Source organism: Eurosta solidaginis, unplaced genomic scaffold (genome assembly GCF_040869045.1).
Source record: "Eurosta solidaginis isolate ZX-2024a unplaced genomic scaffold, ASM4086904v1 ctg00001039.1, whole genome shotgun sequence".
Classification (NCBI taxonomy): domain Eukaryota; kingdom Metazoa; phylum Arthropoda; class Insecta; order Diptera; family Tephritidae; genus Eurosta; species Eurosta solidaginis.
Genome location: NW_027136886.1, coordinates 421493 through 442578, shown reverse-complemented (window position 1 = coordinate 442578; position 21086 = coordinate 421493). Strand labels below are relative to the sequence as shown.

At 36.3% G+C, this 21086-nt stretch overlaps 1 protein-coding gene across 4 annotated transcripts in view; it reads left to right on the top strand.

The window, feature by feature from the left end:
- Positions 1-21086, top strand: part of LOC137235655 (homeobox protein cut-like) — a 140196-nt gene that overhangs the window by 51515 nt on the left and 67595 nt on the right. For 2 of the 4 annotated variants that reach the window (XM_067758545.1, XM_067758546.1), the window contains exon 2: positions 6976-7038. The exons of 1 other annotated variant lie outside the window; for it this stretch is intronic. Coding sequence is in view for 1 of the 3 variants with exons in the window: in XM_067758543.1 (XP_067614644.1) it covers positions 8261-9574 (1314 nt within the window). In the remaining 2 variants the exon portion in view is untranslated. Of the gene's footprint in view, positions 1-6975; positions 7039-7110; positions 9995-21086 lie in introns of those variants that run through there. One more of the 4 variants, XM_067758543.1, reaches the window with a different exon arrangement.

Here is a 21086-nt window from a genome sequence, read left to right as displayed (position 1 = left end):
TATTTTTAAGATTCGGCCAAAAAAATTCTAATAAAAAAAAATTTCATGTTTAAAAAGATTTAGTTACAAAAGAAAAAAAATTGTTTAAATATAATAACTAATATAATAATCATTTAAATCTATTTGGCTCTTTCAAACGTTTTTGATGACTAATTTTGGGCATGTTTTAATTTTTTTATTTCTTATTTATCAAGACATTTCAACTTCACTTTAATTGAACACTTCAATGTGACAAATCTGCTGTATGAATCATTACTAAAACTATGATATTGTAACGAATTTACTGCATATCCTCTTATTTGCAACCTTCTGCTAACGTTCGTATCGCTAAACTGTTGAATAAATAACTCCAATATTTAATAATGCAAAATGGCCTTTATTAAAGTACTTCACAATAACACTGATACTTCACAACCAATAGCTTGCTTAAATGAAACTGATAATACTGCTATTGCTCGCTAGATAGTGTCTTAAATACAACTGATTCTCGCGCCTCTACTGTTGCTGCCTTTTATAGTGTTTGGTTTTCTCGTTGACATTTCTAGGCGGTTCTGTTCTAGAATCTACTAGTTGGTTATCTGATATAAGTTTCTGAGCTATAACTACAGATGCACAATTTTTATAGCTTCTCTCACATGCGCGTGTATTTGTGAGCGAAACTTCCACAATTATAATTGCATATCTCAGATAAGATATCTGCATGTGTTTGTGCGTTGCTTCTCCGCTGCGTGTACGTACATATGTGTAGACATAATGATTGAATTATTGATGTGCATACAGTGACTGCTTATCATCAGCTTAGAGATGACAGTACCCCTTAGTGTTGCTAATATTCGCAACAATATGAATATTTGTTGTTGTAGAAGTTTTTAATGTTTTCAGCAGCATGAGTTCAAAAAAATTCTAATTATTTTAAATTGATAGAGACATTATTTCCGGGTGAAGGCTGTGCTATGGAAATAAATGCTTATGCACTTGCATGTAAACATACATACATAAGTACTACATATTCATACAAACATAGCTTTGCTTATTGATATGGCATTACAGAACGCTGGGAACAGCAAAATTAATTGAACTTCAAAAATTTGCAGGAAAGCAAAGGAGCCATAGGCAACAAAGTCGAAGTGAAAGTGATGATTCTTCTACTGCTAGAGTTGTATTAGTGTTGTTTTTGTTGATGTAAATAATGCTGTTTTTGTTGTTGTTATTGCTGTTGCTGTTCTCATTGTTGTTGTTACTGCTACATTTATTGCTGCCACTGACCTCTCGTATATTCAATGATTGACCGAAACTAAATGGTTGAACTCAATATGACTGACTTCATATTTAGTAGCAAAAACAAATAAATAAAATGTCCATTAAAACAAATAATGCGTTTTGTATGCATTTTGAAGTTAACAAGAACAAACGCAGTAACAATTTTTGTATGTAACATGCGTAGTCTCATAAAACTATGCGTATTTATCTTGTACATATAAGCAAGATTCAAATTTAAGCTCATACCCTGTAAGAAAAATGTATAGTGTAAAAGAGAGTAGAACAATGGTGCACTCGAGAGCTTTGTAGAGCTTCGAAAAACAAATCGAAGTTTGCCTGTATTTCGTTTGAGCGCAGCACCGGATATTCTATAAATACCCTACAAAAAATGCGATTAGTCTAGGGTGAATCCGGGATGAGTCGCAAAGGAGTATGCGACCATTGCCAGTTTTGATCTCTTTGTATGAGTTAAACTGTTCCCTTTTGTTTGAGTATGTTCTATGGAGAGACTAATTGTATCCATTTATACCCGAAACGGATCGATAGGACCAATCCCTTTAGTAATCACATGGGAAGACTAGTGCATTTTCGGTTCAATATGGACTCAAATAGAGACCAGTCGCATTTTTCCTGGTAGCAACACAATCGAAGGGTTTGCCAAGCCACAAAATCTATTTAATGTGAATTGTTGCCCGCTTTTCAAAAAGGAATAAAAAATATTCTCCAAAAAAGACCCTAACTCCGGCGTAGTCGTTAAGTCCTAGTAATTTAGGTTTGGTATAGAGCTCCGCATTTTTCTTAAATAATTCGATTCAATCATATTTAACCTTTTATATTTTATTCATGTGGTTGCCGTTTCATTACGATTTTGACAGCACTTAATTGAATATATCCGAATTTAATTGACAAAACATGCAAGCATACATACTTATATATACATACATGCATATGTTGATGCTACTTCATTTAAAGCAGAAAAGCTCGCGCGCTTGTGGTGGCTACTTGCTGATGTTGGGATGCTGCACAGTATTTTAAGAAAACAACGCTGGCGTGATATGACAGCAAACGCGGTCATAGTTGAAAATTTATATGTTTAAAAGCGTTAATAAATATATATTTGCAAGCAGCTTTATACCAAATATGCTGTAGAGTGCCAAAGTAGCGATTGCACAGTTGCGCGCAAAATATTTATTGATCTCATGCGATTTTGCGCTTTCATTACTGGCATGTAAGCCAAAAAACGTATACAAAAACAGATAAATAATTAATTTATATACATGTATGTCTGTCTATAATACAATGCATATTGCGAAAATCTTTGATTAATTGCCTACAGACGCGCTGAGCAACAACACACAGCGAGCAAAGCAATAAAGCAATAACATTTTGCTGAAGTTGCAACTACACACAAGTGTATCTATATGCATACAAATCGGTTTTTCTCATACATATATGTATAAAGTTATAATATATCTGATATGCAATAGAATCTGTTGTAGCTACATATGCAAATGACTAACAACATTTGCTATGAAGCATGCATAATTTTCTTAAATCAATTAGAAGGCAGCAGCGTATGAGACTGCGTAAGTGCATTTAACTATAAATTCGATATAAAGCGCGCATGCATGCATATACAGATGTGTGTGTATTTCTGCAACTTTATATGATTTCATGTATTTCACGTTATGAAATATTGAATTATTAGAAATATGATTGCTACAAAATTGATGTTGACATATTTTTTTTTTAATATCTTAATTTTACAAAAGGTGTGTTCAGAAAATAACGGGTATTTTCGTTTTTTGAATAAGTGATATATTTATTCATCTATATTAATGTTGTCGCCTTCAAAATAGTCCCCATTAGATATTATGCACTTGCGCCAGCGCTTCTTCCAATCCTCGAAACACTTCTCAAACTCGATCTTTGGGATAGCCTTCAGCTCTTTCAGCGATGCGCTTTTCATTTCATCTATGCTTGTAAAACGACGGCCCATCAAGGTCCTCTTTATTTTTGGAAATAAAAAAAGTCACACGGAGCCATGTCTGGCGAATATGGAGGCTGGGGCATCGTTGCAGTATTGTTTTTGCCCAAAAATTCACGAACAAGCAATGAAGTGTGAGCAGGTGCATTATTGTGGTCCAGAAGCCGTCGGAAATGTCGGAGAATAAGAGAGGATCCAACGGATGAATACCAAAAACAAATCAAAGTTGCTATAAAAAATGCAACAAATATAGTAGATTCTAACATGGCACATAGATTGGTACAAATGAACCCTTCGGCTCCTCCACTGATTGCGCTGCCAAAAATCCACAAGCCGGACACGCGAATGAGGCCCATCATTAATTTTAAATCGGCACCATGTTATAAAATGTCCAAATATTTAAAAAAAATATTGAAAGATACTCTGGAGCTAAGGAACGAATATGAAATAGGTAACACAATAGAACTAATAGAGAAACTTGAGACCGTAGAGCTAACAAAGTACAGCAAATTGGTATCTTTTGACATAAACGATTTATACCCATCAATACCACTATTGGAGTCTTTGGACATATAGTTCATAATACAAAAAACAAAGCTAAGAACCACTTTACGTCAGAACTAATTTCAACTCAACAATAAAATATATGTATACACAAACAAACGGTCTTGGAATGGGAAGCCCCACATCAGCCATTCTTGTGGAAGTGTTCATGCAAAATCTGGAAGAAAAGTACATACAGGAGCTGAAGTCTAAATTATGCTATGTTCAAACAGAAAAATAAATTGAGGCAATATCAATTCAAATTGAGTGGTGTTCATACAACTCAATTTAGCTTACACAATAGTAATTTGATGGCCGGTTGGCTCATCTCTACAGCAACAACATACCTGTGTTCAGAATGTCAAAATATGCGTGTTGGAATTAGGTGAATGGAATGGAATGAAAACATAAAACTTTAAAATTTTTGTGTGTTGTAAGATAATGTGTTCAATGTTTTGGTTTCATTTTGAGTTTGCCATCCTCTGTTGACAATTCCTACTCCAGTGAAATGAAAAAAATAATATCAGCTGATGATATGAGCCAACCATATAGTTGAGCCATGCGCAGCTGACGTTTAAATCTACTCAATAAACACACTTTACAAGGTTGTATTTACAGTTTGAAACAATTTATTACAAAATTTTTTTTAAATTGGCAATTTGTTATTACAATTTATTATATGATAAATTGCGTAATAAATTGCCCAAATGGTATAAATTGCCAATATGGCGTGTGTTTGTACCTAGTATTAGGCGTGTCATTTTATGCTAGATACGTGGTTGACATAATATGCGTTTTAACTACTAATAACGAAGAGCTTGTACTGGAGCACCTCAACAAGCAGCAGGTAAATATAAAATTTACAATGTAAACCGAAAAAGACGGAGGAATCAACTATCTAGACTTCACGATAAATATTGATAAAGTTGCCAAAAGATTCAACTATGACATATATAGAAAGTCAACGGCCACCGACACAATAATACATAATACCTCAAATCACACCCAACAGCATAAAAATGCAGCATTAAGGCCTTTGGTACATAGGCTTGAAAGAACACCTCTTACACAAGAGGCATATAAGAGAGAGCTTCAAGTCATATATAACATTGCTGCAAACAACGGATATAAAAAAGCACTAGTAGATAAGCTCAGATGGAAGCATGGTGAACCAAAAAGAAATAATGAAAAGGAAAATAATAACACCTGGACGACTATGACATATACTGGAAAAGCAACATATAAATTGGAAAACTTATTTAAAAAATACAGCATTAATACAGCGTTCAAAATATCGAACAATCTGGGGCGGAAACTAAGAACTAACACTAACTCAGAGTATCCGTTTAGCAGCCACGGCGTATACAAGCTTACCTGCGGATGCCAACATATTGGCATCCGCAGGTAAGCTTGCTCTCTGAACAATTATTCTATGTTCGTGAAAAGTATAGACCTTAGGAGAAATATGCGAACGAGGCAACAGAGAGTATAAAAGCAGCGCAAGTTGAGGGATAACTAATCAGTTTGATTTAAACACGCTATTAGTTGTGAAGTATAATTGTGAAGTAATACTCCCGAGGTAGTCTAAATAAAGACCATTTTGCAATACTGAATATTGGAGGTATTTATTCGTCAGTTCAGCTATTCAAACGTTAGTATAAGGTGCATAATTATCAGGAATTCCCTAACATTCGTTACAATATATTTACATTTAATTTAAAGTAAACATCCGTTCGTTATAAAAGTATTTAGACCGTATGAAAAATAGTTCGCTCCTGTTTCATTTAGTTACGATTTTCCGTCAGAATTCTTTCAGATTTATTGTGCTTGCCTCCGTATATCTGTACCCGCATGATTTCTCAACGAAGAAAGTAGTGGGTCAAATATTCGAATATTTGTTGAAAAAACAAAAATCGACAAGCAGCAAATAAACAATCTAAATTGTTTCAGAAAGAACTTTATTTTAACTGTTTTGCATTATCGGGTTCAAGCAGTTGCCTTACGCAATACAATACAGTTATTGGGAATCCGATTTGCGTCGTGCTCCGTTTAATTCTTCCTAAACATTTCCGGGACGGCACCTACTTGTTTTTATGCCGACTCCGAACGGCAGATGAATTTTCACAGAAAGAAGAAGTGCGAGATGAACAAGAACGAGAAGATAATAAAAGATGAAGCAAAAAATGTTAAGAACAATAATAGGAGACGAAGTAGGAAAAGCAAATTGGGATAGGGAAAGAGATAAGGATAAACGTAAATGGAAAGGTAAAGGTTAAAATAAAACTAAAGGTAAAGTTAAAGGCAGAAGTAAAGGTCAAGGTGAAAGTAAACGCAAAGGAGGAAGAAGTCGAAAAAGAAGGTTTAAATGAAGAACGATAAAATGAAGGAGAATGAAGATAAAGATAAAGGGAACAAGAAGAAGAAAATATGAAAATGAAAAATATACAAAATTTCAGTTTTACGTTTAATGCGAATCATATTTCATTCAACAAAAGTATTGGCACAAGAGCTTTTTGCAGTTTTCATTCAATTTTGCTTAAGCTAATAAATTTTCGCATTACAAATTTATGTACAAGATCTTACGCGAAATTCGCTAAAAATCGAATTCGAAACACGAATCTTAGTAGAACTTTGAAAACTTTACTAAGAGTTTGTAAAATTTTTTGGAGTATGCAGTGCGGTAGATCCTTGAATTCTAATATCACAAAGTGTCATTCTTAAGCACTTAAAAAATATCTGATTTTTGGCAATTGTTTTTTTTTTTTTTGTCAGCTGAATTGTCTAAAAGTTTGCATGGAAGAAAACGCTCAACTCAGCTGACAAAAGAAATTGCTAAAATTCTAGACATTTTTTTTTTTTTTTGAGGTTCAGATTAACATTTTATAAGACTAAAATTAAGTGATCTACAAACCTGCATACTCAGAAAATTTCTAAAAATTTCTAGCGAAAATTTGGATATGTTCACTGAAGATACGTGTTTTGTATACGAATTTTCGCGTAAGATCTTGAACTTAGATTTATACTAATTTTCTAAATATTTTAAAAAAAAAAGAGCGAAAATTATTTGCTTTAGCCGAACTAGGTGAAAGCGGCAAATATGTGCTTTTATTAATGCTTCTTTACGTGAGTGTATACATATATACGAGGTGTGTTCAGAAAATAGCGGGATTTTTTTTTAATTTCAGGGATTTGGAACGATTCTTATTTGCCGTCCTGTTTGTCCTATGTAACTATGTTGGCATCCGCAGGTAAGCTTGCTCTCTGAACCGAGCAAATTAGAGATTACAACAAAAAAATACGGAATCCAAACATTATACCAGGGTCTAACTTCGCGAATTACATGGTCGAAAATGAATGGTCCCCAGCAAACATCAATAAAACAGTTAGGGTACTTCACATACAAGCAAAAGGCCGACGTCTCAACGTACTCGAAAACATGGAAATCTACAAACAGAAAACATTCTATGGTAGAATAATAAACGAACAGATAAACACAATTTCTGACACAATATTCGATCCTTTAAAACTTGTTTGCAAGAAACAAAGTAATCACACAGGTGACAGAACACACAAACACACAACAACAAATAAAGACAAAATATTTAACGCTCCAAAACAACAAACCCACAAAGAAGGTCAAACGACTAAAATCAAGGACTTTTACCTGCCTCGGTCAGCCACACAAATCGATCAGTAAATCCCACCATCGGTTGTGGATGAGCACACAGCACATACAGCGCATACAGCACAGGCTAGCAAGAAGTGAAGTGAAGTGAACGCGAAAATTTTGCTCGGCAAAAAAGCCCAAATAAAAGTGGTAAACACGCGAGGAAAAAAATTCCATCGGTGCAACGTAAGTTGGTATAGGCTGTATCTTTGTATACAGCCCGGTAAAAGACCAAACCTGCGCTGGTAAGCGAATCGATTTACATTTTAAAAATCTTATATTTTCCTATATAACACAAAGAAAAGAGCGCGAAACTGTGACCCACATAATCAGCTGTGTGTGGTGGGTTTAGCGAGCCTTCTCTTCTCTTTGTATCCAATCCTTCACCCCACAAGCGAGACGAAGATATATGCGTAGAAGCTTGCATCAAAATCGATGCAAGCTTTTGACTTCGCGAAGCTTCTCACCACAAGTGAGCTTTTCAAATAAGCTCTTTTAAATTAAACAAAGCCTCTAGCTATAGGGTAAATGAGGCATATATAACATACCATAATATGATAAACACCTAATATTACCTAAAAATTAAAGTAAATTAATAAAATAAAATAAAATAAAGTCAAATCAACTAAAATTCGGTAAAAAAAAAAAAAAAAAAAAAAAATAATAATAATAATAAGTAAATAAATAAAGAAACAAATAACCAAAAATATAACTAAATAAATTAAAATCATAAATATAATGGAAAATAAGTACAAATATAACATAATAATAATATAACTGAAAAGAATAAGAAGAAGGGCAATATGAGAACACCACCAATTGTCCCTGTTGAAATAAACGAAGACAGCAGTATGAACCCATTCGCCAGGAGGTCAAGACTTGCGCAGTCGCCTCCGCGTTCCGCTCCACCTATTAGTGCTTCTTCGCAGAGACTGAGCGAATCAGAGCCAGTGGCGGAGGGCGGATCAGACGACGAAAATGCTTTCCAGTGCCTCGGAAAGCTCATTAAGGAGATGAAGGAGTTTGTAGGAAGTGGAAAACGCACCATTAACCAAAACCTTCGGGATTTGGTCAAGGCTATTGCGATCTCCTACGAGCAAGCCACGGATGCGCTCAAGAAGACGAGTAATTCTTGCTGGGAAGTGAAGCAGTCACAGACTACCCCATCTCTGGCACAAAGCGTGCAACAGAAGTCTACAAAACGTGGCCGTGAGTGCGCATCCGGGGGTACGCCATCGCCGCAGGTGCGACCAAAGAAGAAGAAGAACGCGCAAAAGACCTCAGAAATCGTGAACGCACCAACGAAGGAAGTAACAGAGTTAGTGAAAGAAGCAGAAAAGGGAGGAGCTTGGGCGACGGTTAAAAAGCAAAAGCGCCCGAAGCAGAGACCAGCCCGCCCCGACGCAATCCTGATCAAAAGCTCAGGTGATTGCTCATACGCGGATATCCTTAAAGCAGTTAAAAATGAAGAGTCACTGAGAGAAATGAACACAATGGTTCGTAAGATCCGCAAGACTGCTAAAGGAGAACTCCTCTTGCAACTCAGTAGGCAGTCGGACAATGACACTGCAAAACTTGAAGCAGCTGTAGGACAAGCTCTCTCAGGGAAAGCCGATGTCAAGTCCCTCAAGGAGGAGTCTCTGTGCGAAATACGCGATATAGACGAAGTAACGACGGTTGAAGAGGTCTGCCAGGCGCTGAACACACAGCTTGCATGTTTCAATGCTAAGCCGTCTTGTGTGCGATCCTTGCGCAAAGCGTACGGCGGTACGCAGACTGCGACTATGTCTTTACCCACCGAGTTAGTTCGGGAACTTACGAGAAGTGGTAAAGTCCGAATCGGATGGGTCATATGCCGAGTCCGAGCAAAAGTTCCGCCGAAACGATGCTTTAACTGTCTCGAGTTCGGACACATAGCAAGAAACTGCGGCACCGAATCCAATCTCAAAGGCGTTTGCTTTAAGTGCGGGGGCCAAGGGCGCGAGGCGAAATCATGCACTAACGCGCTTAAGTGCTTGTTGTGCGCTAGAAGAGGGTTCAGCTGCACAGACCATGACACTGGTGGCTATAAGTGCCCAGTGTATAAAGAAGCGGTCCAGAAACAAAGACCTTTATGAGATTATTGCACCTTAATCGTAACCATTGTGAAGCAGCCCAGGACCTTCTGGCACAAACAGTTTTGGAGTTGAAGATTGACTTAGCACTTCTTAGTGAGCCCTACAGAGCGAAGACTGCGAATTGGATACAAGACGAATTGAGAAAGACTGCTATTTGGTCCTGCAGACATAATCCCTTATATGCGGAATTAATACTTAAGGAACGAGGATTCGTATGCGGTAAGATTGATGGCATTTACGTTTACAGTTGCTATATACCACCTAGTACGCCGCTGGACGCGTTCGAAGAAATCGTCGGGAAAATAGCCATGGATGCCACGTTGCGGGAGCGTTTCGTCATCGCGGGAGACTTTAATGCATGGGCTATAGAGTGGGGCTCACAGAGAACATCTCCCAAAGGGAGGGCTCTGTTCGAAGCATTTGCATGCCTTGATGTAGCGCTCCTTAACGTGGGTGGGCAAAACACCTTCTTAAGAAATGGTTTCGGCTCCGTAATCGACATAACGTTTGTCAGCGCCAATCTCTACAGGTTGGCTGAGTAGAAAATCAGTGATTGCTATACCCAAAGCGATCACTCAGCGATTGTGGTGGACATCAACCTCGAGGGGGGAGGGCCCACTATACAGCCACCCCTAAAAAACAGAGGTTGGAATATCAATACTTTCGACCCCGACATATTCAAGCTAATGTTGACAACAGTCGAATATAGAGGCAGTGCTAACGACATGGCGAATAAATTAATGGCGGATATTAGAGCAGCATGCGATGCGTCAATGGCTAGAAAGACCAAGCGCAAACAACATTGTTCCACATTTTGGTGGAACGACCGCATACACTCCCTAAGGAGAGAGTGTATTCAGGCTAGGAGGCGCTATCAACGAGCCAGAGGGAGACCGGAATTTCTAGAGTGCAGAGCTACCTACAAAAGAGCGCGACTCGCACTTAAGAGAGCAATAAAAGATAGTAAGCGCGAATGCTTTCTCAAGCTTTGCGATGACGTCGAGAATGACCCTTGGGGCACAGCTTATAAATTGGTTTTTAAGAAATTGAAACACAAAGGAGAGGCGATGCCAACATGCCCCTCTTTTCTCAGAAACGTGGTAGATACCTTATTTCCCACGCAAAGGGAGCTAGTGTCTCCCACATCAGGCGCCGTACTATACTCATTTGACGAGGTTACCGTCGTCGAGGTCCTTCAAGCGGTGAATAGACTGCAAGACCGCAAGTCTCCTGGCCCAGACGGGGTACCAAACAGAGCACTCAAACTAGCTCTCACTTATAACACGCCAACATTTGCGGAACTATTTAATGCATGCTTGGCTGAGGGGACATTTCCTACAATATGGAAACGACAAAAGCTGGTCCTGCTGCCAAAGTTTGGTAAAAATACGGCGGAACCATCTAGCTACAGGCCCATTTGCCTGCTCGACTCCGCCGGTAAGGTTCTTGAGCGAGTCCTCTATAATCGACTCGAAAAAGAAATTGAAGATGTGGGTGGTATTTCCGATAACCAGTTTGGGTTTAGGAAAGGAAGATCCACCATCCAAGCTGTGAACATGGCGAAGGAAGTGGCCCAAGAAGCCATAAGTGGCACCCGATGGCTCGAAGGCTCTAAGGAATATTGCCTCATCGTTACTTTAGATGTAAAAAATGCCTTCAACACTGCCAATTGGGCAAAAATTCTAGACACGCTGGAGCAGATAGGCATATCCCTTTACCTGCGTAGGATCATACGCAGCTACTTTGAAGGTAGAGTGCTGGAATATGAAACGGCTGCTGGAGTAGAAAAGCTTCACGTCACAGGCGGTGTTCCTCAAGGCTCCGTGCTCGGTCCATATAATTTATTTACACATATATAAAAAAAAAAAAAAAAAAACCCTTCAATACAAGTAGTCGAACGCACAAGCATGCCACAAGCACTATATGCACAGTGTTTAAGGTAGGCTTGCAAATATTCGTAGAAGTGGTATGCGTCAAGCACATTCAGGTAGTAAGCAGGGCGTGTCAGTCCCAGCGTTAACCATACCGCGGCACTATCTAAGTACAGCAACGTGACCCCGACAGACGTAGAGCTTAGTGCTCAACCTACCTCCCGACGGAATACTTGACGGTAGTACCGGGGGGTAAATGGTACTCAGACGGTAGGAGGTTTAGTGCGGTTAAAGTCCCACACTGACTATGAGGCTTTCGATGCTTCCTCCTCGTAAAACAAAAAAAAAAAAAAACAGCACATACACATACCTAATATACACAAGCATCAATTTTGACAATACCTGTTCATGTACCTACGAACTATAAATACAGGACAAACGCCAACAGCAGATCAAAACGAAAATCGACACGGATGATGGCACAACGCCGAAACCGGTTTGTCTCGAAACCAAATTTGATTTGGATGATAGAGAATCGTTCCAATATACATCAATTTGTTACACTTTATTTTTTATTTCCTTATAAAGGAAAATCGCCGACCTCATAAAAGCACCTCTAACCTTAGCTGCTGTCACTGAAAAAGTAAACAATGAATTCAGGGACATGCGTATCAACTTTATACAATTTTTTTTTGACAATTGGATACTCCAAATCCCTGAAATTAAAAAAAAATCCCGGTATTTTCTGAACACACCTCGTATATATACACCCACGTAAAGAAGCATTAATAAAAGCACATATTTGCCGCTTTCACCTAGTTCGGCTAAAGCAAATAATTTTCGCTCTTTTTTTCTTAAAATATTTAGTATGAATCTAAGTTCAAGATCTTACGCGAAAATTCGTATAAAAAACACGTATCTTCTGTGAACATATCCAAATTTTCGCTAAAATTTTTTAGAAATTTTCTGAGTATGCAGGTTTGTAGATCACTTAATTTTAGTCTTATAAAACGTTAATATTAACATAAAAAAAAAAAAAAATTCTAGAATTTAAGCAATTTTTTTTGACAGCTGAGTTGAGCGTTTTCTTCCATGCAAACTTTTAGACAATTCAGCTGACAAAAAAAAAAACAATTGCCAAAAATCAGATATTTTTTAAGTGCTTAAGAATGACACTTTGTGATATTAGAATTCAAGGATCTACCACACTGCATACTCCAAAAAATTTTACAAACTCCTATTAAAATTTTCAAAGTTCTACTAAGATTCGTGTTTCGATTTCGATTTTTAGCGAATTTCGCGTAAGATCTTGTACATAAATTTGTAATGCGAAAATTTATTAGCTTAAGCAAAATTGAATGAAAACTGCAAAAAGCTCTTGTGCCAATACTTTTGTTGAATGAAATATGATTCGCATTAAACGTGAAACTGAAATTTTGTATATTTTTCATTTTCATATTTTCTTCTTCTTGTTCCTTTTATCTTTATCTTCATTCTCCTTCATTTTATCGTTCTTCTTTTAAACCTTCTTTTTCGACTTCTTCCTCCTTTGCATTTACTTTCACCTTGACCTTTACTTCTGCCTTTAACTTTACCTTTAGTTTTATTTTAACCTTTACCTTTCCATTTACGTTTATCCCTATCTCTTTCCCTATCCCAATTTGCTTTTCCTACTTCGTCTCCTATTATTGTTCTTAACATTTTCTGCTTCATCTTTTATTATCTTCTCGTTCTTGTTCATCTCGCACTTCTTCTTTCTGTGAAAATTCATCTGCCGTTCGGAGTCGGCATAAAAACAAGTAGGTGCCGTCCCGGAAATGTTTAGGAAGAATTAAACGGAGCACGACGCAAATCGGATTCCCAATAACTGTATTGTATTGCGTATAGCAACTGCTTGAACCCGATAATGCAAAACAGTTAAAATAAAGTTCTTTCTGAAACAATTTAGATTGTTTATTTGCTGCTTGTCGATTTTTGTTTTTTCAACAAATATTCGAATATTTGACCCACTACTTCTTTCCATTAGAAATCATGCGGGTACAGATATACGGAGGCATGCACAATAAATCTGAAAGAATTCTGACGAAAAATCGTAACAATTTTTGTTGTTATATCGGCCTACTGATTTTAAGATCGCGGGTTCGAATCGAGCTCAAGGCCTAACAATAATTTTTTATCATTATTATTGTTATGATAAATTTTTTCTTAATTGAAAAAATTTTTAAATTAGAATAGAAGAAAGAAAAAATTTAGACAACTGCCAAAGCTCGTTGTATAGATCCATTTCGGGAACTGCTAAATTCCTTCATCGGCAACGTTTAGGCGCCGCTGCTATAACCATTCAACCATCACAGCGGTTTTTTGTTTGTCTTCATTTATCCTACTTCTATTGTGGTTCGTGCCAATTGATATTCACAACACTGCGACATCTGTTGCAGAATGACTGTGAAAATTGGACTTGTTTGTTGACAATGCTGCCATAGTGTCATATTTTATTGACACTTTTCCCCGTGCTCTGGGATGTATTAACAATTTTTGTTGTTATATCGGCCTACTGATTTTAAGATCGCGGGTTCGAATCGAGCTCAAGGCCTAACAATAATTTTTTATCATTATTATTGTTATGATAAATTTTTTCTTAATTGAAAAAATTTTTAAATTAGAATAGAAGAAAGAAAAAATTTAGACAACTGCCAAAGCTCGTTGTATAGATCCATTTCGGGAACTGCTAAATTCCTTCATCGGCAACGTTTAGGCGCCGCTGCTATAACCATTCAGCCATCACAGCGGTTTTTTGTTTGTCTTCATTTATCCTACTTCTATTCTGGTTCGTGCCAATTGATATTCACAACACTGCGACATCTGTTGCAGAATGACTGTGAAAATTGGACTTGTTTGTTGGCAATGCTGCCATAGTGTCATATTTTATTGACACTTTTCCCCGTGCTCTGGGATGTATTAACAATTTTTGTTGTTATATCGGCCTACTGATTTTAAGATCGCGGGTTCGAATCGAGCTCAAGGCCTAACAATAATTTTTTATCATTATTATTGTTATGATACATTTTTTCTTAATTGAAAAAATTTTTAAATTAGAATAGAAGAAAGAAAAAATTTAGACAATTGCCAAAGCTCGTTGTATAGATCCATTTCGGGAACTGCTAAATTCCTTCATCGGCAACGTTTAGGCGCCGCTGCTATAACCATTCAGCCATCACAGCGGTTTTTTGTTTGTCTTCATTTATCCTACTTCTATTCTGGTTCGTGCCAATTGATATTCACAACACTGCGACATCTGTTGCAGAATGACTGTGAAAATTGGACTTGTTTGTTGGCAATGCTGCCATAGTGTCATATTTTATTGACACTTTTCCCCGTGCTCTGGGATGTATTAACAATTTTTGTTGTTATATCGGCCTACTGATTTTAAGATCGCGGGTTTGAATCGAGCTCAAGGCCTAACAATAATTTTTTATCATTATTATTGTTATGATAAATTTTTTCTTAATTGAAAAAATTTTTAAATTAGAATAGAAGAAAGAAAAAATTTAGACAACTGCCAAAGCTCGTTGTATAGATCCATTTCGGGAACTGCTAAATTCCTTCATCGGCAAAATGGACACTATGGCAGCATTGCCAACAAACAAGTCCAATTTTCACAGTCATTCTGCAACAGATGTCGCAGTGTTGTGAATATCAATTGGCACGAACCAGAATAGAAGTAGGATAAATGAAGACAAACAAAAAACCGCTGTGATGGCTGAATGGTTATAGCAGCGGCGCCTAAACGTTGCCGATGAAGGAATTTAGCAGTTCCCGAAATGGATCTATACAACGAGCTTTGGCAGTTGTCTAAATTTTTTCTTTCTTCTATTCTAATTTAAAAATTTTTTCAATTAAGAAAAAATTTATCATAACAATAATAATGATAAAAAATTATTGTTAGGCCTTGAGCTCGATTCGAACCCGCGATCTTAAAATCAGTAGGCCGATATAACAACAAAAATTGTTAATACATCCCAGAGCACGGGGAAAAGTGTCAATAAAATATGACACTATGGCAGCATTGCCAACAAACAAGTCCAATTTTCACAGTCATTCTGCAACAGATGTCGCAGTGTTGTGAATATCAATTGGCACGAACCAGAATAGAAGTAGGATAAATGAAGACAAACAAAAAACCGCTGTGATGGCTGAATGGTTATAGCAGCGGCGCCTAAACGTTGCCGATGAAGGAATTTAGCAGTTCCCGAATGGATCTATACAACGAGCTTTGGCAGTTGTCTAAAAAAATTTTTTCTTTCTTCTATTCTAATTTAAAAATTTTTTCAATTAAGAAAAAATTTATCATAACAATAATAATGATAAAAAATTATTGTTAGGCCTTGAGCTCGATTCGAACCCGCGATCTTAAAATCAGTAGGCCGATATAACAACAAAAATTGTTAATACATCCCAGAGCACGGGGAAAAGTGTCAATAAAATATGACACTATGGCAGCATTGCCAACAAACAAGTCCAATTTTCACAGTCATTCTGCAACAGATGTCGCAGTGTTGTGAATATCAATTGGCACGAACCAGAATAGAAGTAGGATAAATGAAGACAAACAAAAAACCGCTGTGATGGCTGAATGGTTATAGCAGCGGCGCCTAAACGTTGCCGATGAAGGAATTTAGCAGTTCCCGAAATGGATCTATACAACGAGCTTTGGCAGTTGTCTAAATTTTTTCTTTCTTCTATTCTAATTTAAAAATTTTTTCAATTAAGAAAAAATTTATCATAACAATAATAATGATAAAAAATTATTGTTAGGCCTTGAGCTCGATTCGAACCCGCGATCTTAAAATCAGTAGGCCGATATAACAACAAAAATTGTTAATACATCCCAGAGCACGGGGAAAAGTGTCAATAAAATATGACACTATGGCAGCATTGCCAACAAACAAGTCCAATTTTCACAGTCATTCTGCAACAGATGTCGCAGTGTTGTGAATATCAATTGGCACGAACCAGAATAGAAGTAGGATAAATGAAGACAAACAAAAACCGCTGTGATGGCTGAATGGTTATAGCAGCGGCGCCTAAACGTTGCCGATGAAGGAATTTAGCAGTTCCCGAAATGGATCTATACAACGAGCTTTGGCAGTTGTCTAAATTTTTTCTTTCTTCTATTCTAATTTAAAAATTTTTTCAATTAAGAAAAAATTTATCATAACAATAATAATGATAAAAAATTATTGTTAGGCCTTGAGCTCGATTCGAACCCGCGATCTTAAAATCAGTAGGCCGATATAACAACAAAAATTGTTAATACATCCCAGAGCACGGGAAAAGTGTCAATAAAATATGACACTATGGCAGCATTGCCAACAAACAAGTCCAATTTTCACAGTCATTCTGCAACAGATGTCGCAGTGTTGTGAATATCAATTGGCACGAACCAGAATAGAAGTAGGATAAATGAAGACAAACAAAAAACCGCTGTGATGGCTGAATGGTTATAGCAGCGGCGCCTAAACGTTGCCGATGAAGGAATTTAGCAGTTCCCGAAATGGATCTATACAACGAGCTTTGGCAGTTGTCTAGAAAAATTTTTTCTTTCTCCTATTCTAATTTAAAAAATTTTTTCAATTAAGAAAAAATTTATCATAACAATAATAATGATAAAAAATTATTGTTAGGCCTTGAGCTCGATTCGAACCCGCGATCGAAAAATCGTAACTAAATGAAACAGGAGCAAACTGTTTTTCATACGGTCTAAATACTTTTATAACGAACGGATGTTTACTTTAAATTAAATGTAAATATATTGTAACGAATGTTGGGGTATTCCTTATAATTATGCACCTTCTACTAACGTTTGAATAGCTGAACTGACGAATAAATAACTCCAATATTCAGTATTGCAAAATGGTCTTTATTTAGACTACCTCGGGAGTATTACTTCACAATTATACTTCAAAACTAATAGCGTTTTTAAATCAAACTGATTAGTTATTCCTCAGCTTGCGCTGCTTTTATAATCTCTGTTGCCTCGTTCGCATATTTCTCCTAAGGTCTATACTTTTCACGAACATAGAATAATTGTATCGCATACTTGGAGATTTAGCTATAAGCGTGTATATGTGTGAGTAACAACTTCTGCTCTTAGCTAATGACTACCTATGTGTATGTGAGACAATCTCTTTGCTTTAAGCTGCTGGTTATGTGAGTGGAACATTCTTCGTCGCCTTGTATGTAAGTGTATAAATTGCCTACTTTGATGTGTTCATGTACACAAGTGTGGCTGCTTGCTTTATTGTTATATTGTGCATTTATTCACTAACAACCTAGTGATGCTAACATTCGCCACAACATTATAAAATTTGTAAATAAGTGTTAAAAAAATAGTAACATTCAATTTCACACAATTATCAGTCTTGGGTATAAGCCTTAAAATATGTATGTACAGAATTTGTTATTATAAGCAGTGACTTGCTGATTCTGCTGTGGACATAAGCTTTACTTGGCAGTAGGAAAAGCCTAGCTTCCAATCCTCCGAGTAACACTCAGTGTCTAGCTTCATTTTGTATAAAATTGTCATATTTTTGTTAATTTATGCATGCTATTACTTTTTGATAATGCTATTATAGAAACTGCTAGTCGGAACATTTGATAAGAACTATCAGATAGGCAACGCCACTCTTGTATTGCCATAAATTTCGTGGCGCAAAGTACGAATCCATTATTATAATTTACCCGGACCTCAATTTAGACCCAATCTCCAGTGAATTTCCTCGATTTGTCTCTCAACTAAACAAATTCCGTCCAGTTCTAATAATATCATCTATACATCCTATATATCACCTAAATTTTCATAATTTATTCAGCACCAACATAATTAAGTTATTTATTTATTGTCATATTTTTGCTTCTCAACATTTATGTTTATGATTTTGTTAAATAGTTCCATCATGTTTTCACCAACTTTGTATGCGCTAACACATATCTACTACACTTCATATATCAATGCAAACAAAGATTATACAGCATAATATTTTTTCTTTTTACTAAAATATCGAAATTAAATTTATCTATTATACGATTTTTCTGGAGCGCATACCTGCGTATATATATTTTACATATCTCAAATTCTATTTGTTTACATTACTGTGGCTTATGTTTTGTTTATAGTTTAATTTAATCTAATAAAGTTGCAGCAAAGCATATAGTAAAGCATAAGTTATTTTTTGTTTTCTATATTTTTTTTTTTTTGTTTTAAATCGTGTTATTTGTCATGTTTGAATTAATGAGGAATCTTGAATAAAAAAAAAAATATATCGTTTTTCTTACAAATCTTTGGCAGCTAAATAGAGCAACAATCAATAAAAATACAACTAACAACAAAAATAGCAATGTAGCACTTGTTATAGAGCAAACGAAAGTGTCGCATACATAAAAATATGTAACATATGTTCATTATTTAGTATATGTTTTAGTATATTTTTAAATGTTCTGTGATTAATTTGCAACTAAAAATGCGTTTGCTTAAAATAAAATCTGTGCAAATGCGTATATGTTGCAAATTCGAAGAATGTGGCACATATTTCCAAAATTTTTTTGGTGGGCAACATGTTTCTAAACATTTTATGTTGCTAATCATTTTATGTTTCAAAACATTTTATGATGATAAACATTTTGTGTTGCTATACATCTTATGTTCCAAAAATAATTGTTGCTAAACATTTTATATTGCTAAATATTATGTTATGTTTTATTTTGTTAAGTATTTCACATTTTAAATTTGGTATGTTGCCAACGAGTTTACCTTTATAAACATTTTACGAATCATTTTGTTTTCTCGATTCTCCGATAATTGATGTATATTACAACGATTTTTCTACATCCCTTGTCAAATTTGGCTTAAAGGCAAGCCGATTTTGGTATTGTGTGGCTTCCTCACTATCATTAAAGCAAAATGTTGCTAAAAATTCAAGTAGCTGGTACAATTAAGAGTATTATCGTATGTCAAAAAGATATCTTAATACGTTTTTTGTATATAAACATTTGGTGCTCAACATTTTATGTTTCTATATAATAAAAACGTCATATCTCTGAAAATTGTGTTCTTTATCATCATTAATTGGCGCCAAACGCCTAAGCGATTTTGGCCGTTTCCTAACACGTTTTGCCTTTCTGGCGATAACTGATGCCAAATGGGAGCACCAAGGGAGGTCAAGTCTTCCTCCACCTGTCACTTCCAACTCAGTGGCGGTCTCCCCCTTTCTCTGCTTCCTTCCTACTTTTTTGGCCGTAGCGTCTTCGTCCATTCGCATAACATGATCTAGCCAGCAAAGCCTTTGTGTTTTTATTCGCTGCACTGTCGTCATATCTGCGTAAAGCTCATACAGCTCATCATTATACCTCTTTCGATACTCGCCGCCTCTTTCAAGCACTCCAACAGCCATCTCATCTTCTCTCGACACCGTCTATGATTCCGAGCCATACATCAGCACAAATGATGAGTGACATGATGAGCGACTTGTAGAGCGTGATTTTTGTTCGCCGAGAGAGAAATTTGCTTTTTAATTGCCTACTCAGTGCAAAGTAGCACTTGCTGGCTAGAGTTATTCTCCATTTGGGTGCTCAGCCGAAATTCTTTTTGCTGTTAATGCTGCTTCAACAGTGACCTTGCCAATGCACCAATTCTTTCTTGGCAAATATTATATCATTTACCGCAAGACACGCTGTTTATTGCTCCATTTTATAATTAAATATTTCCATAAAATAAATTTTATTTTTATATCATTAGAAAAACAACTGAGTTTTTTCGAGTGAAAATATAGTCTTCTCGCAAGTCATTAAATTTTTTGTTTGCAGCTTGTGCATTTATGTATATTCAACAAATATCACACACTTGTTTTCAAACTAGCCTGGTACAAATGTACGGAGCTAGGGAGTTAGAATACGCTTATGCGGCAGTTACTCACGAACGTACGAACCAAAAACGTGTCAGCTGACACGACCTATCTTATGAGTGTGCAATATAAACGAAAACTGACCGACGTGCAACGCCCGTACGTACGTAGCCCGGAACGTAGAAATCAAAACAATTTTGATTTTTTCCGTAAGAACGTGTCAGCTGATCGCTCTCTCACTAGACAGAGTTGCCTAGTAAACTTTTGTGCGCTAATTTTTGACCGTTTGCAATTTTATGAAAAAAGACCTAATTAAAATTTGAAAAATTGTGAAAATAATTCGAAATAATTATGTAAAAGTGCTGATTATAAATATGTAATCTATTTATACTTATTTAATATGTATTCCGGCTTTTACAATATCAAAAATTAAATTGGAAGAAGTTGATGCTTCCATAAGCATGCATGCAAACTGGCCAATGGCAACAGTTCTTTGTTGTAAACAATACACACACAAATATGTTATGTAGATGTACACAGACGTACAAATTGATTCCTACGGGCTTGAGAGTTCGGTCAAACGTGCTTCGTACGACAAACGTCCGTACGTACGGCACACGTCGGTGGGTAACTGCCGCATTACACAGCCACCGATTTTGATCGTCCTATGCCGATTGTAATCGTCCGATAAAAATAAACACATGTATCTAGATGAGCGTGGGTACATTTCAACCGATCACC